This window comes from Sphaeramia orbicularis, chromosome 2 (genome assembly GCF_902148855.1).
Source record: "Sphaeramia orbicularis chromosome 2, fSphaOr1.1, whole genome shotgun sequence".
Lineage (NCBI taxonomy): Eukaryota > Metazoa > Chordata > Actinopteri > Kurtiformes > Apogonidae > Sphaeramia > Sphaeramia orbicularis.
This window is the reverse complement of record NC_043958.1, coordinates 15165264-15183735: the sequence shown is the minus strand read 5'-3', so window position 1 is coordinate 15183735 and position 18472 is coordinate 15165264. Positions and strand designations below refer to the sequence as shown.

General features: G+C 37.4%; 1 protein-coding gene across 1 annotated transcript in view; it reads right to left on the bottom strand.

Annotated features, from left to right (window-relative positions):
• LOC115434306 (receptor tyrosine-protein kinase erbB-4-like) overlaps positions 1-18472 on the bottom strand; it is a 458688-nt gene that overhangs the window by 226639 nt on the left and 213577 nt on the right. Inside the window, exon 2 of the mRNA XM_030156187.1 lies at positions 339-490. Coding sequence (XP_030012047.1) covers positions 339-490 — 152 coding nt within the window. The remainder of the gene's footprint in view (positions 1-338; positions 491-18472) is intronic.

Genomic DNA, 18472 nt, shown 5'->3' with positions numbered 1-18472 from the left:
TTGCAGCTTGACATGTTTGAGTTCATTTGCCAAATGTGAAATGATAATCAGTATCTTTATCTGGTAAAACATGGTATTTATCGCTCTTCTTGTCTCTGTCCGTGGTACTGAAACCTTCCACCCTCTTTCTGTGTGTGTGTCTCCATCCTCCGTGCGGCTGAAACATTAAAAGCCCCATTTCCTCACCCTCTCCAGTTCTCATTTTAGTGTAAAATACAGTCTTTATCCCTATCCTCCTGCCCAGAGCACTGAGACATTCAGCCTCAGATGTGATAGAGCCACCAGAACGAGGCTAAAAAAAAAGAGAGGAAACACTACACATGGTTGCATGTTCCTACCTTGAGGAAGGATAGGTTGCGGTTCCGATCAATGCTCGTAATCTCCAAATTGCCCATGACCACTTCACAATTCTCGTAGAGCTTCTTCAGGGTGCGGTACTGCTGGTCCAGGTCAGACAGAGTGCTCAACTTGTTCTCTGTGCCAGGACAAACTACAAACAGACAAAAAAGGAGGAAAAAACTGTGAGCTATGATTGAACCAGAGAACTGTGTAAAGACACAGACAGTTTTTCAAAGCTTTTGAGACAGAAATCATCAACTTCCAAAGCCAAAACACAGATTTCCAGAAAAAGACGCAGAAAAGGAAACAAATTCAAGCTGTTATTATATTTTTCACATTGTCCCCACTAAATAGTTGCCACAAGCCAAGTCTCTTTCATGACAAAAACTTGTATTTAACATAACACCTCCACTTTCCACCCCCCAAGGGTCTTTATACAGTACTACTTCACCAAATAACTTTGATTCTTTCACTGCACATTCTGAGCTTTTAGCTAAAACAGCAGACCGAAGATGCATGGTTCAATGGTTGCTGAGACTACATTTTTTTCAGTTAGATAATGAATGGGGGAAGGAAGGGGGAGGGGAAAAAAAAGGGGATTTCTGGACAGAATGTATGAATTATATGAATACACGATACAGACAGAGAGAAAAGAAATGAAGTGGCAGACAAAGAGTAGGTCTGGAGATTACGTAAATTGCTGAAAAGAGTGCAGGCGTGACCCTCGACAATGAGGGAGTCAAGACTCGGGGAGGGACAAGTGGGGTGAGAGGGGTGGATTTCATTTCTCTGAGGCAGTGACCTACAGTCTGGGTCTGGCACCAGCACACCGTTTAATCAAAGATATTCAAATTGCATTGGTTGACCTTTACAGAGGCTTTCACTTGGAGACTTTACTCAGCTGACGAGATTACAAGACTTTGAAGAACATTATCGCAAGTACAAACGGCTCTGGAGCTGTGTTAGAAGACCGAGGTACATTTCAGCAGACGTTTGTTTTTTGTTGGGTTTTTTTACTTAAAGAAAACAGCATCACATGATCACACACGGACATCTTTTCTATCTCCTGACGCCTCCAGATCCTCCCCTTTACCAGAACAGGGTAATGGCGGTTACACCTGCCACTCCCCTCGGTGTACAGGTGTCACAGAGACGCCCCGAGGCGCAAATGGGCTAATCTACACATATAAAGGGGAAGCTGGGCTATTAGGAATGAGAGGTGTCGTATTAGTGTTGGAATCATTCTCCTACATCACACTGTAAAACATTTACATATATTGAGTTATTTGGCCTCAGAGAAGGAAATCCAGATAGTGTCGTCCTTCAGCAAAGTCACGATGTTAACTTCATTTGTAGATTCATTGTGATAAAGTGATACTTGATCTGAACATTTTCACAAAATCAAGGATTCAGTTTAATCTATACAGTACTGAGCAAAAGTCAACATTAGGTTTGTTGGTTTCGTAAAGTTCTAAAGTCCACACATATGCATTTGTCAGACTCTGTATTAAGATCTAATCTGATATGTGAAGTGTGTACGACAGGAAAAACAGCTTCTCATTTAATGTGACCTCTCTTTGTACTTAACATGTCTTTAACCCTTTTGTTCAGACTATGTGAGATTTATTGCATTTGGTGTCTGATGTTTTATAGCAGGTTTCATTCAACACGTCAGATGTTTCGGTTTGTGCTGCTTCTTGTCATGGGGTCAGGGGTCACAATACATAATCACTTTTACCTTTAGAGCTATTTAGTTATGGTTTTTTTGTGTCTTTTAAGGCTGTGCACGTATTTCCTGTATTCTCTTCTTGTATCTAAAGAAAGGATGATGAGAAATTACTGTTTGCTCATTTCAACTTTGCAAAAACAACAAAACTAAAGGTATCCTAAGACTTCTACCTAACACATTGCTTCCATAAGTACGCACATTTATGTGATATTCTGTCACATATTTTACTAATAATATCACCTTTTAAATGACTAACCAACCAATTGAAACTAGAACTCTGAGAGACTGTGTCTAAAAAAATACGTCAGAACTAAGTTAACAGAGCTACAATCTCAGCTGAATCATCTCCAAGCATGAAGGAAACAATACTATACAGTACGAAATACCACACTATGGCATAAAAAGTATAAAAATTATTTAAAGTACAAGTGTGCCTCTCACTGATTTTTCTTACCAATGTTAGTTTTTATGGAGCAGATAATAATAAAATGCACTTGAAGACGACACATAAGTCAAAAAAGATTGGGCATGACTCAACACAAAACTAGAAATGCTTTGGTTTTTATTACATAATAATGACTGACAACATGGTTTAAAGTTAACGCTTTAACTCTTTATCAAGCAAGTGACTATTTTCAGTAATTTCCACATACATTACAAGACAGTGACAGTAACTGTTCTAAAATACATGTTTCTTTCATCTTACATGTGGTTTTTTTTTGTATTTTTTGTATTTACTTCTTGGATTTTCTTTAGCCACTTACAGGTAAGGAACCAAATATGGTAACTTCACTGACCTTGATTTTCTACATAACAGCAAAATTTTTTTTTAAAAATTCTCAAAAGTCATAAAGTCTTGTTAGGTCTTCCAACAACACACTAAGGGTGAACATTTGAATTTCAGAGTACTTCTATGAGTGACTTATAAAGGGTTTGAGATCGTAAAAAAAAAATATATATATATGATTACGTGGAAAAAAACCTTGTAAGGCTACACGCAGACTGCAGGCAAATAGGACCCAAATCAAATTTTTTTTGCCCATATGTGACCTGTATTCCATCTGTTAAAGACAGTTTGAACATTACAAATCCAATTTTTTTTCACACTTTCATATGTGGTCCTAAATCTGATATGTATCTGACATTTTGCAATTGCGACTTCAGTCTGAACGGCCAGGTTGCATTTATTCGACCTTTACATCATTGAAATGAAAACGTCATAAATCTGCATCCCAGGAGGAGGAGTGGCAGGAAAAATATATTTACTTCAGGTCATGTGTTACGTCAGGACCTCTATTGCGCATGCAGGTCACTTCAATGTTATATTCAGTTCATTATCAAAACTCACAGAAGTCACATTTAATGTATAGTACGAACGAGCACACAAAAAAATCGAATTTCACCAAAAAATCCAAATTGGGCTTTAAGACCTGCTGTCTGAGTGTAGCCAAAGTTAATCAGTAAATGTGTGTTTGTCTACGGTGTTAATAAGGACAGAGGAGTGGACTTGCAGTGGCGACCATTGTCAGTAGCTCTTCATCCCATTTTCCACCCATCAAACTCTCTTTCTGTCCCTGCCAGCCTTTCCATCCACCAGTCGGTCATCCTCCCCAGCTTCAGTCCTGGTACCATCTGCTCCGTTCAGCTGCCATGCTACCAAAGGCAAGACTGAAGGTTTGTGTGTGAGTGTGTTTAGGCACTGGAGTCAAGTTTGGCTAAGCGTAATGAACTGCTCATTAAAGTTTTGTCAGTCGTTCAACTTTGAATAGATGTGCTTTACTAACAAATTCTTCCAAATGTGACTGCATCAAGCCTTGAGTTTTGCTTATTTCTTCACACACATAGAGCTGAACGCTGCTATTCCAAAACCAAACCACGATGATGATTTAAGGATTACATCCAGAATATTTTGCTTTGGCAAACAGGCTCTCGTTAGTGGTTTCATCTAGAGTAAAACGCCAGGATTAGAAAATGTTTTCCATCGACAAATGTTCACATTTAATAGAAAAGGTGGATTTAATGCAATGAAACCAGCTCTCATATAAGCCAAACTCGTTTTTTCCTCGATGAATTTTTAATCAAAGCCCACTTGTTTCAGTTGCCTTATGCTTCCTGTTCCCAAACCAAAAATGAACTGAGGTCACCTGCAAAATCGTTAAAAACAACAAGTGTTTCATAGCAGGAGAGTGGACTTCCTTTAAGCACCGAAAGTCTCCACAGATGCACTTAAAACAACCTATAGACTCCAGTTTCCAGCAGCCAGCAGAAGAATAATGACGACCGATAACATTTGTTGGACTTTTTCAAGGTATGTTTGAAAAAAATGTGGCTGTATTTTTCTTGTGGGTAGCTTTTCTGCTCCCGAGCTATTAATTTTGAAGCTTGGCAAGTATAGCAGCTTCAGTCCCGCCAGTATTAGATTATGGAAGTGTACAGGACATAAGGGCCTCTGTCAGCTCATGCATGTTGCATGTCAGATTCTGCACATAATGGGCTCTAATCTAGCATTAAGTAAAGCTTTTTATATGTTACAATTCATTTAAGGAGGCATCTGTTTTCTCATCTTAGTCTTGGCTGTGTTCGGCCTGTAAAGCTTTGGATTATTGCCTATATTTGCATTTGTTTCCTCTGCAAATGTTTTCCCTTGTTGTTTTGTGATGTATAGTATGTGGATTAGAGATCCATTTCTCTTCACATTTACTTGGTCGTTGGTGGCTCTTAAGGGTAAAGGGTTAGATTTGAGATATGTGTAGTTTAGGCTTTGTTGTAGTCATATGTAAAACATTTGAAGATGTTCCCTTTAAAATGAAGTCTAATGCTTGCATTTACCTCAGCTTTCTTCTAAAAAAAAAGTCCCATAAAAAGGCAACATATTGAAGTTTATATTTAGAAGATTTTCATGGGTCGTGCAACTTTAGCCATGTCTCAAACAAACTGCAACATAACCTCAGCATATGCAACATAACCCTTTAAATACAGTGTTAAACCTCAGTAACTTGGTCATTTTTATAAGCAAAAGAGAATATATTAGGTATAAGCTACAATAACTGGCAATTCTGTTAAAACAGTAGCAAAATATCAATAAAAAAGAATATTGGTTTAAACTGGATTGTACATCACATTAGAATATTTTCACAATTTTACTACATTTTTTTGTTGCCACGAAGGCCGGCTGAATCACTGTTTTAACATCTTCAAATGTATAAACTACAACTCTACAGCCTCACTTCAAAATATGCAAGCTAATCCTTTAAACGTGGTGACGAAACTCACTAATACTGTAAAACTGGCCCTGGTTATGGATGATATATAATACAGTTAGTTGACGTTGGCTTGACACTTTGCATAAACTAATAATTTGGTATGTAGTTTAGGACTTCCCAATGGAAATCAACAACAAATTCAACTACTTTCATAAATAACTGCTGTTACTAATAATTTCTATTTAATTCGTTTTGGTTATTTTCAGACTACAACTTGACATTTTCAAATGGTTGCAAGATAATTGCTTTAAAAGCTAGTGTTACAGCCACGTAAACCAAGACCAGACCTGAAACACAAGAGGCAGTAGAATGAAAAAAAACCTGAGGTGAGCTGAATAAAGAAATAGAAGAAAGTTTTGCACATAAAAGAAATGTTTGAAAGACACTACAGTAATGGTGTTGCCAAAAAAATAAGAAGATCCACCAGAAATATAAAGACATCCTTGCAGGTTTGGTCTTAGTTGGCCTTGAAATTAAATTCTGAGTTATCTTTATCTGAGATGGAGAAAAGTAAAATGCAAGGGCTGAGAACGAACTAAGAGCTTCAGAAAGTCAAGAACTACACTTCTACAAGCACAGATGAGATAAAGAAATGAAGTGTAAAAGTTACAACTTGGATCTCATCATTAGTCAGTTGTTGAGACTGTGTTGTACAAAGGAAAATAATGTGGATATTTTGCAAAACTGATATTTTTTGGGCGTCCTATCTACATATAAATTGGGTTTTAGGTTGCAAAAATAGAAATTTAAGGAAACCCTTTAAAAAACTGAAGATTAAAAAAAAGTTTGTGTGTAACCCAAATGGTTGGGGAAACACAGTGACTGTTATTATTCTATTATATATGACATTGTTATTGGTGCAAGTCCTCCAGAAACAACGGTTGGACCAAGCGTTTGTATGTTTGTGGTCGGGTTTACAATGTAGGTTGGACAGAGGTGTTTTGTACACTGTAACACATTTCCTGCAGAATTTACAGTAAATACCAGGGAAAAAAGTTGCCAACAAAGTGCTGTAAAATTGTTTGCTAATTACTATTAAAAAAAATTACATTATATAACTGGAAATTTTTTACAGGTTTTTGCTGTATATAAATTACAGCAATGTATTGTTGTTTTAAATAACAAACAACCATTAATTGCCTTTTCGTTTTTTTAGTTTTGACTGCTCCTACTGTAGCCATGCTAACGACGCTAATGAAGCCTGGACTATTGGAGGCATTTCTAAATGGGGCTAATGCACACAGCAACCGTTAGCTTAACTTTACCAGTTTTTTGCCAACTAAAATTTGCAAAAACGCTGCATTCTGAGTTCCGCAGCCCGTATATTCCATATGAAACATGACTAAAAATAAAATAAAAACAACAACAATAATAATAATAATAATAATAATAATAATAATAATAATGTGAAATACAGTCACTCACATAAATAAACTATTCTTACTAAAATGCTGGTTTTGACATGTCTACATTACACGCTGAGTTAAAATAGACGTCTATACGGTCAAATTATATTGCATGAAGTTACTACATGAATCACATTTTAATTTTGTGGCAAATAATACCCCACTTCCACTTTATTGAGTGGATGGATGTGGGGTTTTCTCCCCCCGTTTCCACCTTCATGTTGTCTTCTGTGCCTTCTAATACTAACAGTGTGTAATTGTAATTTGTATGTTTACAGTCAGGACCCAGTGAAAACACAACCATCCTGTAATTTTACAATGTGATACTGTGAAAAAAATGCTTGAAGTTACTGTGAATATTTTTTTTTTTTACCCATAATGCATTGCACTATACAGTTACACCTTGTAAACTGTCAGGGCAAGAAGCTACTATAATTTTTTACTGTAGAAATTACAGAAATGTGTTACAGTGTAACTAATGCCATGTGGAAAATCCCATTTAAGAAAATATTGGTACTAATGTGAACATGGCATTACGTTACAAATGAACTCTTACTTGTAAGCAAATCACATTATCCCTGAACTTTGACTTCGGGTTCCATGAACAGGGCGGATGTGAAAAGGTTAAATAAAGCCACAACTGTGAGATATTTAACATGCAAGCAGGGTAAACGATTGCCTATTTGGAATCACATCTACCGCTGGGGAAACTTAATGTAGCTTTGCTTTTCACCTTTTGCCTTGTCCTTTAAAAAGCAACCGCTGGACATTTTTCATAATGCTCAGGTTCAAGTTCTCCGCACACAAGCACAGGAATTTCAATGGGAGTGAGCTCCAAAGACGAGGGGAAAAAGACAATGGACTATTGCATAGTTGAACTTGGCCCTATATTGAACAACATTGAGAGCTCATAAACTCCCATATTGCTTTATGGATCGTTGGCTCTGCAAAGATGAGCATGTGCTTCCTCTCCTCTGTGATCCTCCATATTGCTGTGGGTGCAGTGCTTTGTGGGACAGAATGGCAGCAAAGGGACCTGGGCTATGGTGATAAATGAGATTTGCTGACCACACACAGATGAGTTATTAGATGAAATGATTTAAGAGCGCCTACAAACTCAAAGGAAGTCGAGGCGCGGATCTAAAATTGGTCCGATCGATAAACGTGTGCTTGCGAGGATTTTCTTTTTTTTTTGTGTGTTGGAGATGAAAGGTTAGCGGGCGTCTGTAATAATCTGTTATTGAAACCGTGTTGTTGGTGTGTGTGTGGGTTTTTTTTTGTTTTTTTTTTTTTGGTCTATGTGTGTTCATGGTGATAAAAGATCAGAGGGGAGAGGTGAAAAGTGAGGGGAAAACAACTCTCAAAAGCCAATATCAGCCGACGCACATACAGACACTCGCAGACAAAAAGAGAAATGGCACTCATTCGCCTCGGAGTGAGTAAGCAAGGTAAAGCCAGGCGAGGAAAATAGAAGTGAAAGAGGGAGAGGGACAGAGAAAAGAGAGACAATCTTGTATTTGTGAGAGTGGGAATGACGTCCGGGAGCATTAGCATTCATATCGACACGCTCTACTGTAAATGCTCTTTTCTCTGGGCTCATTTCGAAAGTGTCTAGATCCATCTGCTCTGCCTCTTCCTCTCTCTCTTTTCCTAATTTCTTTTTCTCTTGCCCTTAGCCATCTATTTCTCTGTCTCTGCCCCCTCTCGTTCCTCTCTCCGAGGCTCAGCTGCCGAAAATGTAAGTATTGAGCCGTTGCCTTTTCCCCCGTTAATGTATGGGGTCACGCTGGGCCGTGTCCACTTGACAGATCAGGTGTGGGGAGGGGGTGGGGGGGTGGGGGTCTATACACATGTGGAAAGAGACACGACATCTATGGGCCTGGGTATGAGGGAGTACAGCTGTCAATCATCCAACCAAACCCTTCAGTTCATTCACAAAACCAGTTACAGTACAAGAAAAATAACACGGTATTTAAAGACAGTATTTAAAGCTACAGAAAAGCTGCAAAGAAAGACAGACTGGATTTGGTTCCTCTGATGAACCATTAAATAAATGAAAAAGTAAATGAATAAATCTGTCCATCATTTCATCAGTCAACAAATTATCCATCCGTTCATATGTTTATCCATCGTCCATCCATTTGTTCATCCCTCCATTCATTTACTCATCCGCCCGACCGTCCATCCAGCCATCGTAGAATCCATCTCTGTCATAGCATCCATCCATCCATCCATCCATCCATCCATCCATCCATCCTCTTTCTATCTGTAGTCAAAACATTGGTTAAATAGATACTTAATAGAAACACATGGTAAATGGAAATAAAGTAATTTAATTGGACTTAAAGTTGAATAAATGTACAAGTCTGATGCTTTTTAAAGTTTTAGCAACTTTTAATCAGAACTTCTTTTTCAAAGGAGACAGATAATGACATTTTTTACAGTCTAAATGTATAGTCATTATATTTTGATTGTGTTAGGTCTCTGTCAGAAAACATTTTAAGATATACAATCAGTTATAAAACAGTTATATCTCTACTCTTACAATGACTTGAATACCTCATCTAAAACTTTTTTATGGCTTTTTGCAAATCACATACTTCACCAACAGACAATTTTCAATGTAATTTTTAAAATTGTCTCCTGCTTTTGACTAAGTTCCTTTTTTTACATATAATTTCATATCCTGCATTTATGGGAAATTACAGTCCTCCTAACTCTTCAACATGGACAGAAGTGGAGGTATGTGAGAGCTGGTCATGGGAAGTGGGTTTGAGGAGATGGTTTAGTCTGTTTCAGTGGGGTCGACAGGGGAACATTAGGTCAAGGGAGAGTCCATTCAAGATCCCTCCCAGATTACAGGACACTCCAACCTCTTAACATTTCCTGTCTTGGGATTCTTCTGCTCTGTCAACTGTATGAAAGAGGCTGATTGTTACAAACTCTGCATGTGACTTCGATGTTTGTGGGGAAAAGGTCTCACAGGAACTTCAATTAAGGAAACACAAATGAGTTCTCATTTGTTGGTGCTGAGTGTTTTGGATGAAGGGCTTTCTTTGCAAAAACTTGTGGTCAGGTTTCTCCTATTAGTGAGATTCATTCATGCCTCCTACTGTTAACCAGTGGTATGGAGAAATATTCTGCTGTTTTAGTCCCTGAATTTTGCTGATGGAGCACCAGAGCTCAGTTTCAAAAGGGAATAAGGGGGTTTTAGAAAAGCTGTGGGCGCCTTTCCTAAATGACCTCCCAAATTGCCCAACCGACCTGGTAGCAGGGGGCACTGCACTCTGGACTGGCGTCCTTCCAGTGCCCCACTGAATACCTAATGCTCTCTGTTGGGTATTTTACTGCTTTGCATTAGTTATGCGTGCCCTGATGCGTGTAATGCACCTGTACACTCAGATCTCTGCCTAATGCTTTCTATGTAATGTTTATGTCGACATGCTGTGCTGTTTTTCTTCCCTCCATCCCTCAGTGTCTGCGATCTGCTCATATCTGTCTTTGCTGTGTATGCGTACTGTCTTACATCCTGTTCTGAAAACCTCAAAAAAAAAAAAAAAAGACGAAAACTTTGGATGACATTAGTTACCATGACAACATGCTTTGTTCTCAACTGCAATAACAAAGCATTTTCAGTAGAGAGACCTTCAGGCACCTCTGATTCCTGAAGTGAAATTCACATTTATCTTCCACAGCAACCATCTCATGATTGACAACTGGAGGACTTTTACAGCTTGCATCAAACTCTCAATTGAATCATCAATAAAAGAAATGAGCCATCAAGACCTACAATTAGCACCTTACAGATGAATACCTTCACAAACCAGGCAAATTGCACTTCACATACATGTGTATCCACATACATGAAAGAATCTATTTCAAGTGAATGAAGATGTATTCACCTGCAAAATATTTTACAGACCTGGACGAATGAGAGCGTCTTCACATGGTGCAATCACCTGAAACTCCCTTTTAAGCTCATTTAACCAATGATCTTGTGGTGAAATGTTGCTACTAAAACTTCTACAATATGGAAAATCTCAAAAACCACCTCAATCAAATGATTTCCAAAATTAAGGATTTTTTTTTTCCCCTCCAATTTTTTTTTTTTTTTTTTTTACACTTTCTGCTCTACAGCTGAAAATCAAATTTGATGTCAAATAATTATCATTTTCCAGCACAACACAGACTCAAATATATACTACACATAAGCCTATGACTGTGCTTAAATTGTGTGCTTGAGCAACTAACCACTTCTTTAGACTGTTGTAGGTGTTATTATTTGACCACCAACTACAGTCCCAGTGTTAGAAAATGGTTGAAGCAGAACCAAGATGATGAAAAATGCTGAAAAGAAAGAAAACAATAGTAGTAGTAGTAGTAGTAGTAGTAGTTGTTGTTGTAGAAGATAAATGCAACTAAGGGAGGGCATGAAAAGAAACAAAGCAGCCAACAGAAAAAAAAAAAAAAAACAATTCAAAGACAGAAAGAGAGAGTGAGCTCTTGGCAAGCAGATTGTGTAGTACAATTCTTAGGGATTTTCATACTCTCAGCAATCCAGCAACGCAATTCAGATGCCAATGAGTCAGTGCCTGCACTACAGAGTCCATTTTCTCATTCACTTTGATGGCGTCTGTGTGTTTATAACTAATTCATAAAGAGCAATGGTGAAAGGAGAGACGGTGATGTGGTGATTTTTTTTTTTTTTTTTCTCTTGGCCCAGTTCTGTTGTTTTACATTTTCACCAGTATAAAGCTTCATGTACATTCCGTTCTATGCGAGTATGTATGTATCTGTGCAATAGCTCCCTGTGTATGTACTCATGCATATGCGAGGATTAAAGGAAAAACTTCAACTTTTGCTGCTGGCGTTTGCCTTCCAGTGTTTTTTGCAGCTGAAACCAAGTGAATGTAATCTCCCTAAATTGAATTACAACTTAAGCCTGTCTCACTGTATTCTTCCTGGAACGTTTAGGAACAACAAGGGAATCTGCAGACTTTCTAGAAAACAGTATTGATTCATGCACGGCAGGTACATGCAGAGAAATGTGCGAGTGTGTCGGTTACATGCAGCGATGTGTTCATGTGGTCTGGATATGAAGCCGCTTTGTGATCGGTCGGTGAAGTGAGAGATGGAGGCAGACAGTTACCTCCTCGCTGACATATTGAGCTGTACTTGCTCTCATCTCTGTCTTTATCTTTTCTCCTTTTCTGCCTTCCCTCTGATTTGGCTTTTCTCCTCTCCGCTTCTGATCATCCCATGTTTCTGTCCTCATCTCATCATCCTATTGAGCCTTTCCCCTCTCTCTCATTTCTTTTTCTCTTTCTCATCTTCCTTAACATTCTCTATCATTAAAACCGACATCGCAGACTGGTCACATTTAATTATTTAATGCCCTGTACAATGTGTCCAACAGTTTAGAATTTGACAGCTTTTATGACGGAACATGTTGTCTCAGGAGCATTATAGAGGAACTGCACTAAATCATGTTTTTAAGGCTGTAAATTCAATTATAATTCTCTACTGTGATGAAAAGTAAATGCTGGTGTTAATATATATAACAGCTAAAAGCCTGTGTTTGATGGGTTCAAAAAATTAATCGATGTACAGTCACGGAAAAAATTATTAGACCATCAAAAGTCATCAAAAACAATGGTTCTGCAATCAAGTACTAACTCCTGTGTGTATCATGTGACTAAAACAGACAGAAAAGAAAACATGGAATGCCTAAAAGCACTGTTTTTAGCAGTACAATGACATAGATATTGATGGAATAACTGAAGTGATTTTGGTTATTATCAAGAAAACATGGAAAATGGTTAGATATCAACTCTGAAATTAAACTCTTATGAGCTATTTTTGTTGTTATCATTATATTTATCCAAACAATTGTACCTTTAGTTGTACCAAGCTTTAAAATGAACAAGAAATTGAAGAAAACAAGGGTGGTCTAATAATCTTTTCCACGACTGTACTTCTTCCTGTTTAAAACAAAGCTGAAAATTTTATGGGATTTGACTCTGTGACCATTTTTTGTTTTTAAATAAAATGAATGTTAACATCCAGGGTGTATTCCTATTCAATTTAATTTTTCAATTTTTTAAGCTTTATGCAAACATTCAAACAGTGCGGTTCTCAACAGAAATTGATATCAAGTAGGAAAAATCCTTTTGATATTATGTTCAACTATGCTGAAAATCAATTTTGGAGTAAAATATTGAAAAGTCTGTTTTATTGACGTGAGAATGTGATAACACATGGACATGCCTCCATAGTAACACATGGACGACTCTTTACCATTGTATGCATCACCCAAAATGTTGACTTATTTTTTTAAAACAAGCCAGATATAGGTAAATTATAAAAAAAAGAGTAATTTCTCAGTAACAGTTCACATATATTTATGTACGAATTCACAAACTTCATCATTCAGAATCTTAATTTCTCAAAGTAATAGGCAGTCTTTTGCATGTCTTTTTGTTAATTTAATGCAGCCTTGCTGAAGGTTCGGAACTTCTCCTGTACTGTGTAAGTGGTATTTTAAAAAGGATAACAGTTTCATATAATAGAGACCTTTAGCTAAAAAAACGAGCCCACTTGATAAACGATGTGTGCAAATTTACTTTTTCATGTTGATCATGTTGTTCACTTTGGCTTGATCAGACCCATGAGCACAAACTTACCAACAAATCTTACATAGTGAACCTTTAAAATTATATACATATATTTTTTACACATTCATTTTGCTGTTACCACTGTTCAAACCAATACAAAAAAGCTAAACGCTAACCCTATCAAACTTTGGCTCGACAAAGGGGTCTTCTGATGCTATGTTGCTCTGTATTTTTCTTGAGCCAAAGGGACATCACTTAACAACCCTGGCCTCAAAGAAAAACCCCACTCCCACCTTTTCCACTTTTTTTTTTAGCACTTTTCAAAATCATACACTTAGTTGGAGTAACCCTGCCACTCTTTCAATCGCCATCCACCTTCCTTCTATGACACAAAAACCACCTCCAACCTCACTGAAGGTTTGATTTTGGCTTCTTTGTGGCGTTTTTTTTCTGAGGATTTTGCCATTTTGAAGCCAGTCTTCACCTCTCCCTACCCAATTTTTCTTTGGATTCGGCAGAGCTCTCATCACTGTATCCTTGGTCTAGAGCCCTAGAAGGTCGTGCTTGGTTCAAATAAATACAAACAAGCCATTTAAAATTGATAATGAGTTCAGCTGGACCGTCCTCCACTGTGCAAAATCGAAGCGTGGAGACTAGTTAGACTTCAACAGAATACAAAAGCTTTACATTCACCTTGAGATTCAGTAAATCCAGTAAAGTTACTGCTTTTTATTCCATTTCTGAATCCAAGTCTGACTGCTGAAAATAACTGATAACTGTATGAACCATAACTATGACCTCTCTTCAAAGTGGACTCACCGCTTTCACTTTTCATTTGTGTTGGAAAATCTAAATCATGGACTACAGAGGAAGAAGTGTACACATAAACAGTACAAAATATGCTGTAACCTCTGGGTTTGGAGGCGAAATGGCTGAGTGAGTGGGTGGTATTAAAACTGCAGGGGTCGGTAGAGGGACAAGAACACGACATGAGGGAAACTGAGCCGGTTCAAAGCCCCGGCACGAGTTCATGGATCTATTTGCTGGTGGTGTAGAAGTAGTAGAGAAGTTCCTATCATTGGTTGTTAAACTCTAAACTTAACTCGCTGTTTACTGCACAAACTGCCCAAGAAACATCTCAGTTGTCCACCTGATGAAAATCCAGGAGAATCAATTGAACAGTGCTTGGGCTAACATCCAAGTTCATTCTGGATCTCGCAAACTCTTTGGAAATGTTTCCTGAGAGAGACAAGCAAGCCATTTCCCCACTGAGGCTGAGACTATAGTGATGTTTTATCTCCTAAAGCCCACCGTGGATCTAAAAGGAGGTTTATTAACAATATATCTGAGGCTTTTTCAGTAAGAATGCAGTCCTTCGAGTCTGAGGGGTATGAATCTTTAATGTGCATTAATCGTCAGTCCTCGTTGGTTTGAGATGGTATATTAGCAGCGCTGTTGTTTCTTTCTTTACTCCAAATGGAGGTCATGGTCTTTGGAAAAGGACATGAACAAATGCACAATCCCGTTTACAATTAATTCCATTGTATTCCCGCAGCTTGAATTCAGCCTGAAGGTCCAAAGTAAACAGCTTCTCCCATGGTAGAAAAACTGGGAAGGTTTTTTTTTTTTTTTTTGTTCTTCCTACAGCTCTAAAGAAAAATGTTTGACCTGACACTCAGAAAACCTGATTTGGCGCCATGTGAGTCACTTGTGATATAATTTCAAATCTGTCGTCATTTCTAAGTTCATAATTATTGACTAGACTGGGCTGCAACAGAGAAAATAATTTAAAAAGAACTATTACATTAAGTGGTTTCTCTTGAAGGAAAGTGAAGTAGAAAAACAACGATTTTGTGTTTAACGTCCTCAACGACAGCAGTGGATAAAATTGGTGAGTACAAGGGCAGCGTTGAAAAAGCTCTAGTACTGTTGTCAATCTCCATGTAGATACAAAGGAGGAAAGGCTAAACAGAAGACAAAAAAAAAAAAAAAAAACAACAAAAAGACTCCACTACCATCAGTTTGTATGAAGCAGATATATTTGAATGTGTTTCAATGAAAAAGGGAGAGGTGGATGAAGTGATTACCCATCATGCCTAGTGCCTACAGTGCAAGCCTGTGGGGGCAGTGATATGATCTACTGTAGAGCAGGGGTGTCAAACTCATTTTAGTTCAGGGGCCACATTCACTCCAATATGATCTCAAGTGGGCCGGACCAGTAAAATAATAACAGTGAAAAAAGTAAAATTATATCAGGACAATGTTTACATCCACAATGTTTCCTTAAAAATCTGAAAAACATTAACAACTTGAAATATCTTAGGAAAAACAAGGACAATTTTAACAATATTCTGGCTCGCTTTATCATTTACACATGTGCATTACAACTTACATTACAATTACAAATACACAAAACATTTAGTAACAGGTAGAATATTGGTAAAAAAAAAAAAAAAAAATATTTACTTCTCTTAAGACATTTCAAGTTGTTCATATTTGTTCAGGTTATTCACATTTTTTGTTTGTTAATATAAACATTTTCATGTAATTTTACTTTTTTACACTAAAACAAAGATCAAATTTGCAGTTGTCATTATTTATAGGTTATTACGAGAATATTTTACTGGTCTGACCAAGTTGAGATTTAATTAGTCTGTATGTGGAACCTGAATTAAAATGTTTTTTTACTCCATTGATTGGTAATTTCTTCAGTGTAATTTTTGCATTTCACAAATTCATCCTACGGGCCGGACTGGACACTTTGGCGGGCCGGATTTGGCCCCTGGGCCGCATGTTTGACACCTGTGATCTAGAGTTACTTTGGTTGGTCAGGTCTAGGTTCAGCAGTATTGTGTGTCCAAAATACGACGGAAATAAATGTTGTTACGTTGAAGGAATGTATTGTAACAATGTCTCAGCAAATGAATAACGCAACTGAAGCTAAAGGCTAAATAAGACAAAAAATAAACAGTGTGGGACTTTTTTCTGGTTTAATTTTGTGATTAAAGTTGGACTAAATAAATGAGAAATAACTCTTGATTTGATGTGGGGTTTTTTTTGTTAGTTTTGTTTTGTTTTTAAATTACAAACATTTTCATCTATTAGTATCTTTCCAACTTCATCTCAGTACCAAAAAACAGTACATTTCTAAAAGAGTTGCCCTGCATTCCTCATTTTAATGCAAATGACAATCTGTTCTTCTGATATTTCATCTTCTTTATGAATTTCTAATCACAATCGCAACTTTAATCTTGTAATATTATGACTGTTTGTGGAGAACTGACAACCGTATTCTTGCGACTTGACTTTTTCCCAAGCTGTTAGGACTTGATTCTTGAAACATTTTATTTTTAATCGTCACTGTGTCTCTAATCCTTCTCTGTATAAAGATTTCTTAAAAGACAAGACAAGATAAAATAAAATAAGATAAGATATACTATACTATACTATACTATACTGATCCAACCAGTCTTTACTGAACTATGTGGGGTTTTTTTATTGGAGTTTTTCAAATACAAGTATATTTCAAACATGGTACAATGAAATGCATATGTATATACTATCAGTTCCTGAAAGTGGAAATGGAAGATGGACAAATAAATGAATACACACATAACATTTGCACCAAACAAAACAAAACAAGACAAAACAAAGTAACAGGAGAGAGGAAAAAAAAAACACAAAAAAAACACAAAGGACGTCATATGCGCTCTGTTTTTTTTTTATTTTTTTTTTTTAACCCATTTATGATGGGTTGTTTTAAATATAATAGTCAATGAACGGTTACCATGTTGAATAAAATATGCCTACTTTGTCCTTCAGGGAGTATCGTATTTTTTCTAGCTGAAAGTGCCCCATAACATCACTGAGTAAAGCTAGATGTGCTGGAGGGTTTTTATATTTCCAGTTGAGCAAAATTAACCTTCTTGCCAAGAGTGTCACAAAGCATATCAAGTTCTTATGTTTCCTTGAGAGAGAGAGAGAGAACTATGGGTATTTTAATGAGAGGATATTAAGGGCATTTCTAGTTTAATATTTTCATTCTGGGGCTCTAAAAGTGTATCTCTGTGTTATTTACAGTTCATGAATACCAAAAGGATTGAGGGAGGACGTGCAACTTGTGATTAGAAACAAAATTGATTTTTTCCCCCTTGAAACTATATAAAATTTTGAAAATGCTGACTCTAGCATTTATTATATACTTTGCACTTCCACATTGAAAAAATACAGCACACAGCCACAGATGCACCAGTACGAGGTTGAAATTTCCTCTACTCAGAGCTGCAATTCCGTCCGAGAAAAAGCGCTATCCCTGCCTTCATCAGAAACCACTCACACATGTCCTGTACATCAGCGAACGCTCTCCCACACAGCGAGGCTTCAAACGGGCCCAGGAGTCTGAACCACATCAATGATGGACCGTTATTACTGGGAAAACCTGCCTTCATACCCCCACCATCACCGCCACCGCCATCATCCTCCTCCTCCTCTTCATCATCGTCGTCTGTGCTGCTCAGAAGTCACACAGTCCTGAGACGGTGCTGACGAGGCAGAGCTTATGAGCTCAGTTCGCACATGGGCTTATGGCGTATGAAACGACGAACCGAGCTTCATCCCAAAATGAGATACCCACCATTAGGAAAACTCTACAAAGGTGACTGATAGCACAAATTACATTTCAACACAGGACTTTTTTTTGGAGGCAGCAGGTTGATCTTAGTTAATAGAATAGTAAAACTTTTACACAAAGTTGGTGAAATTCCAGTTGTGACATGTATAATGTAAAATAACTAATGAGGAGGCAGTCTGACAGTGAGCTAAAGTAAAACTTCATCTATATTGCTGTCATTTGGTTCAAACTCAGTTCATTCCATTCCATTCTATACATCCTTACCATTTTACTCCAAGTAAGAAGACCATGTAACCCCTAAAGACCCAAACAGCCACTGGCGACCAAGACCATCCACTGATGTAAACTGTTTAATACCTGCTGACCCACTAATCCTATCAATCCATGGAAATAATTGGTGTAAAATACAGTTTGTCATCTTTTCATGGTCATCAGATATGACCCTTTTGGATGTTCAGAGGCTCTGTAGTTACCATGGAAACACCGTCACC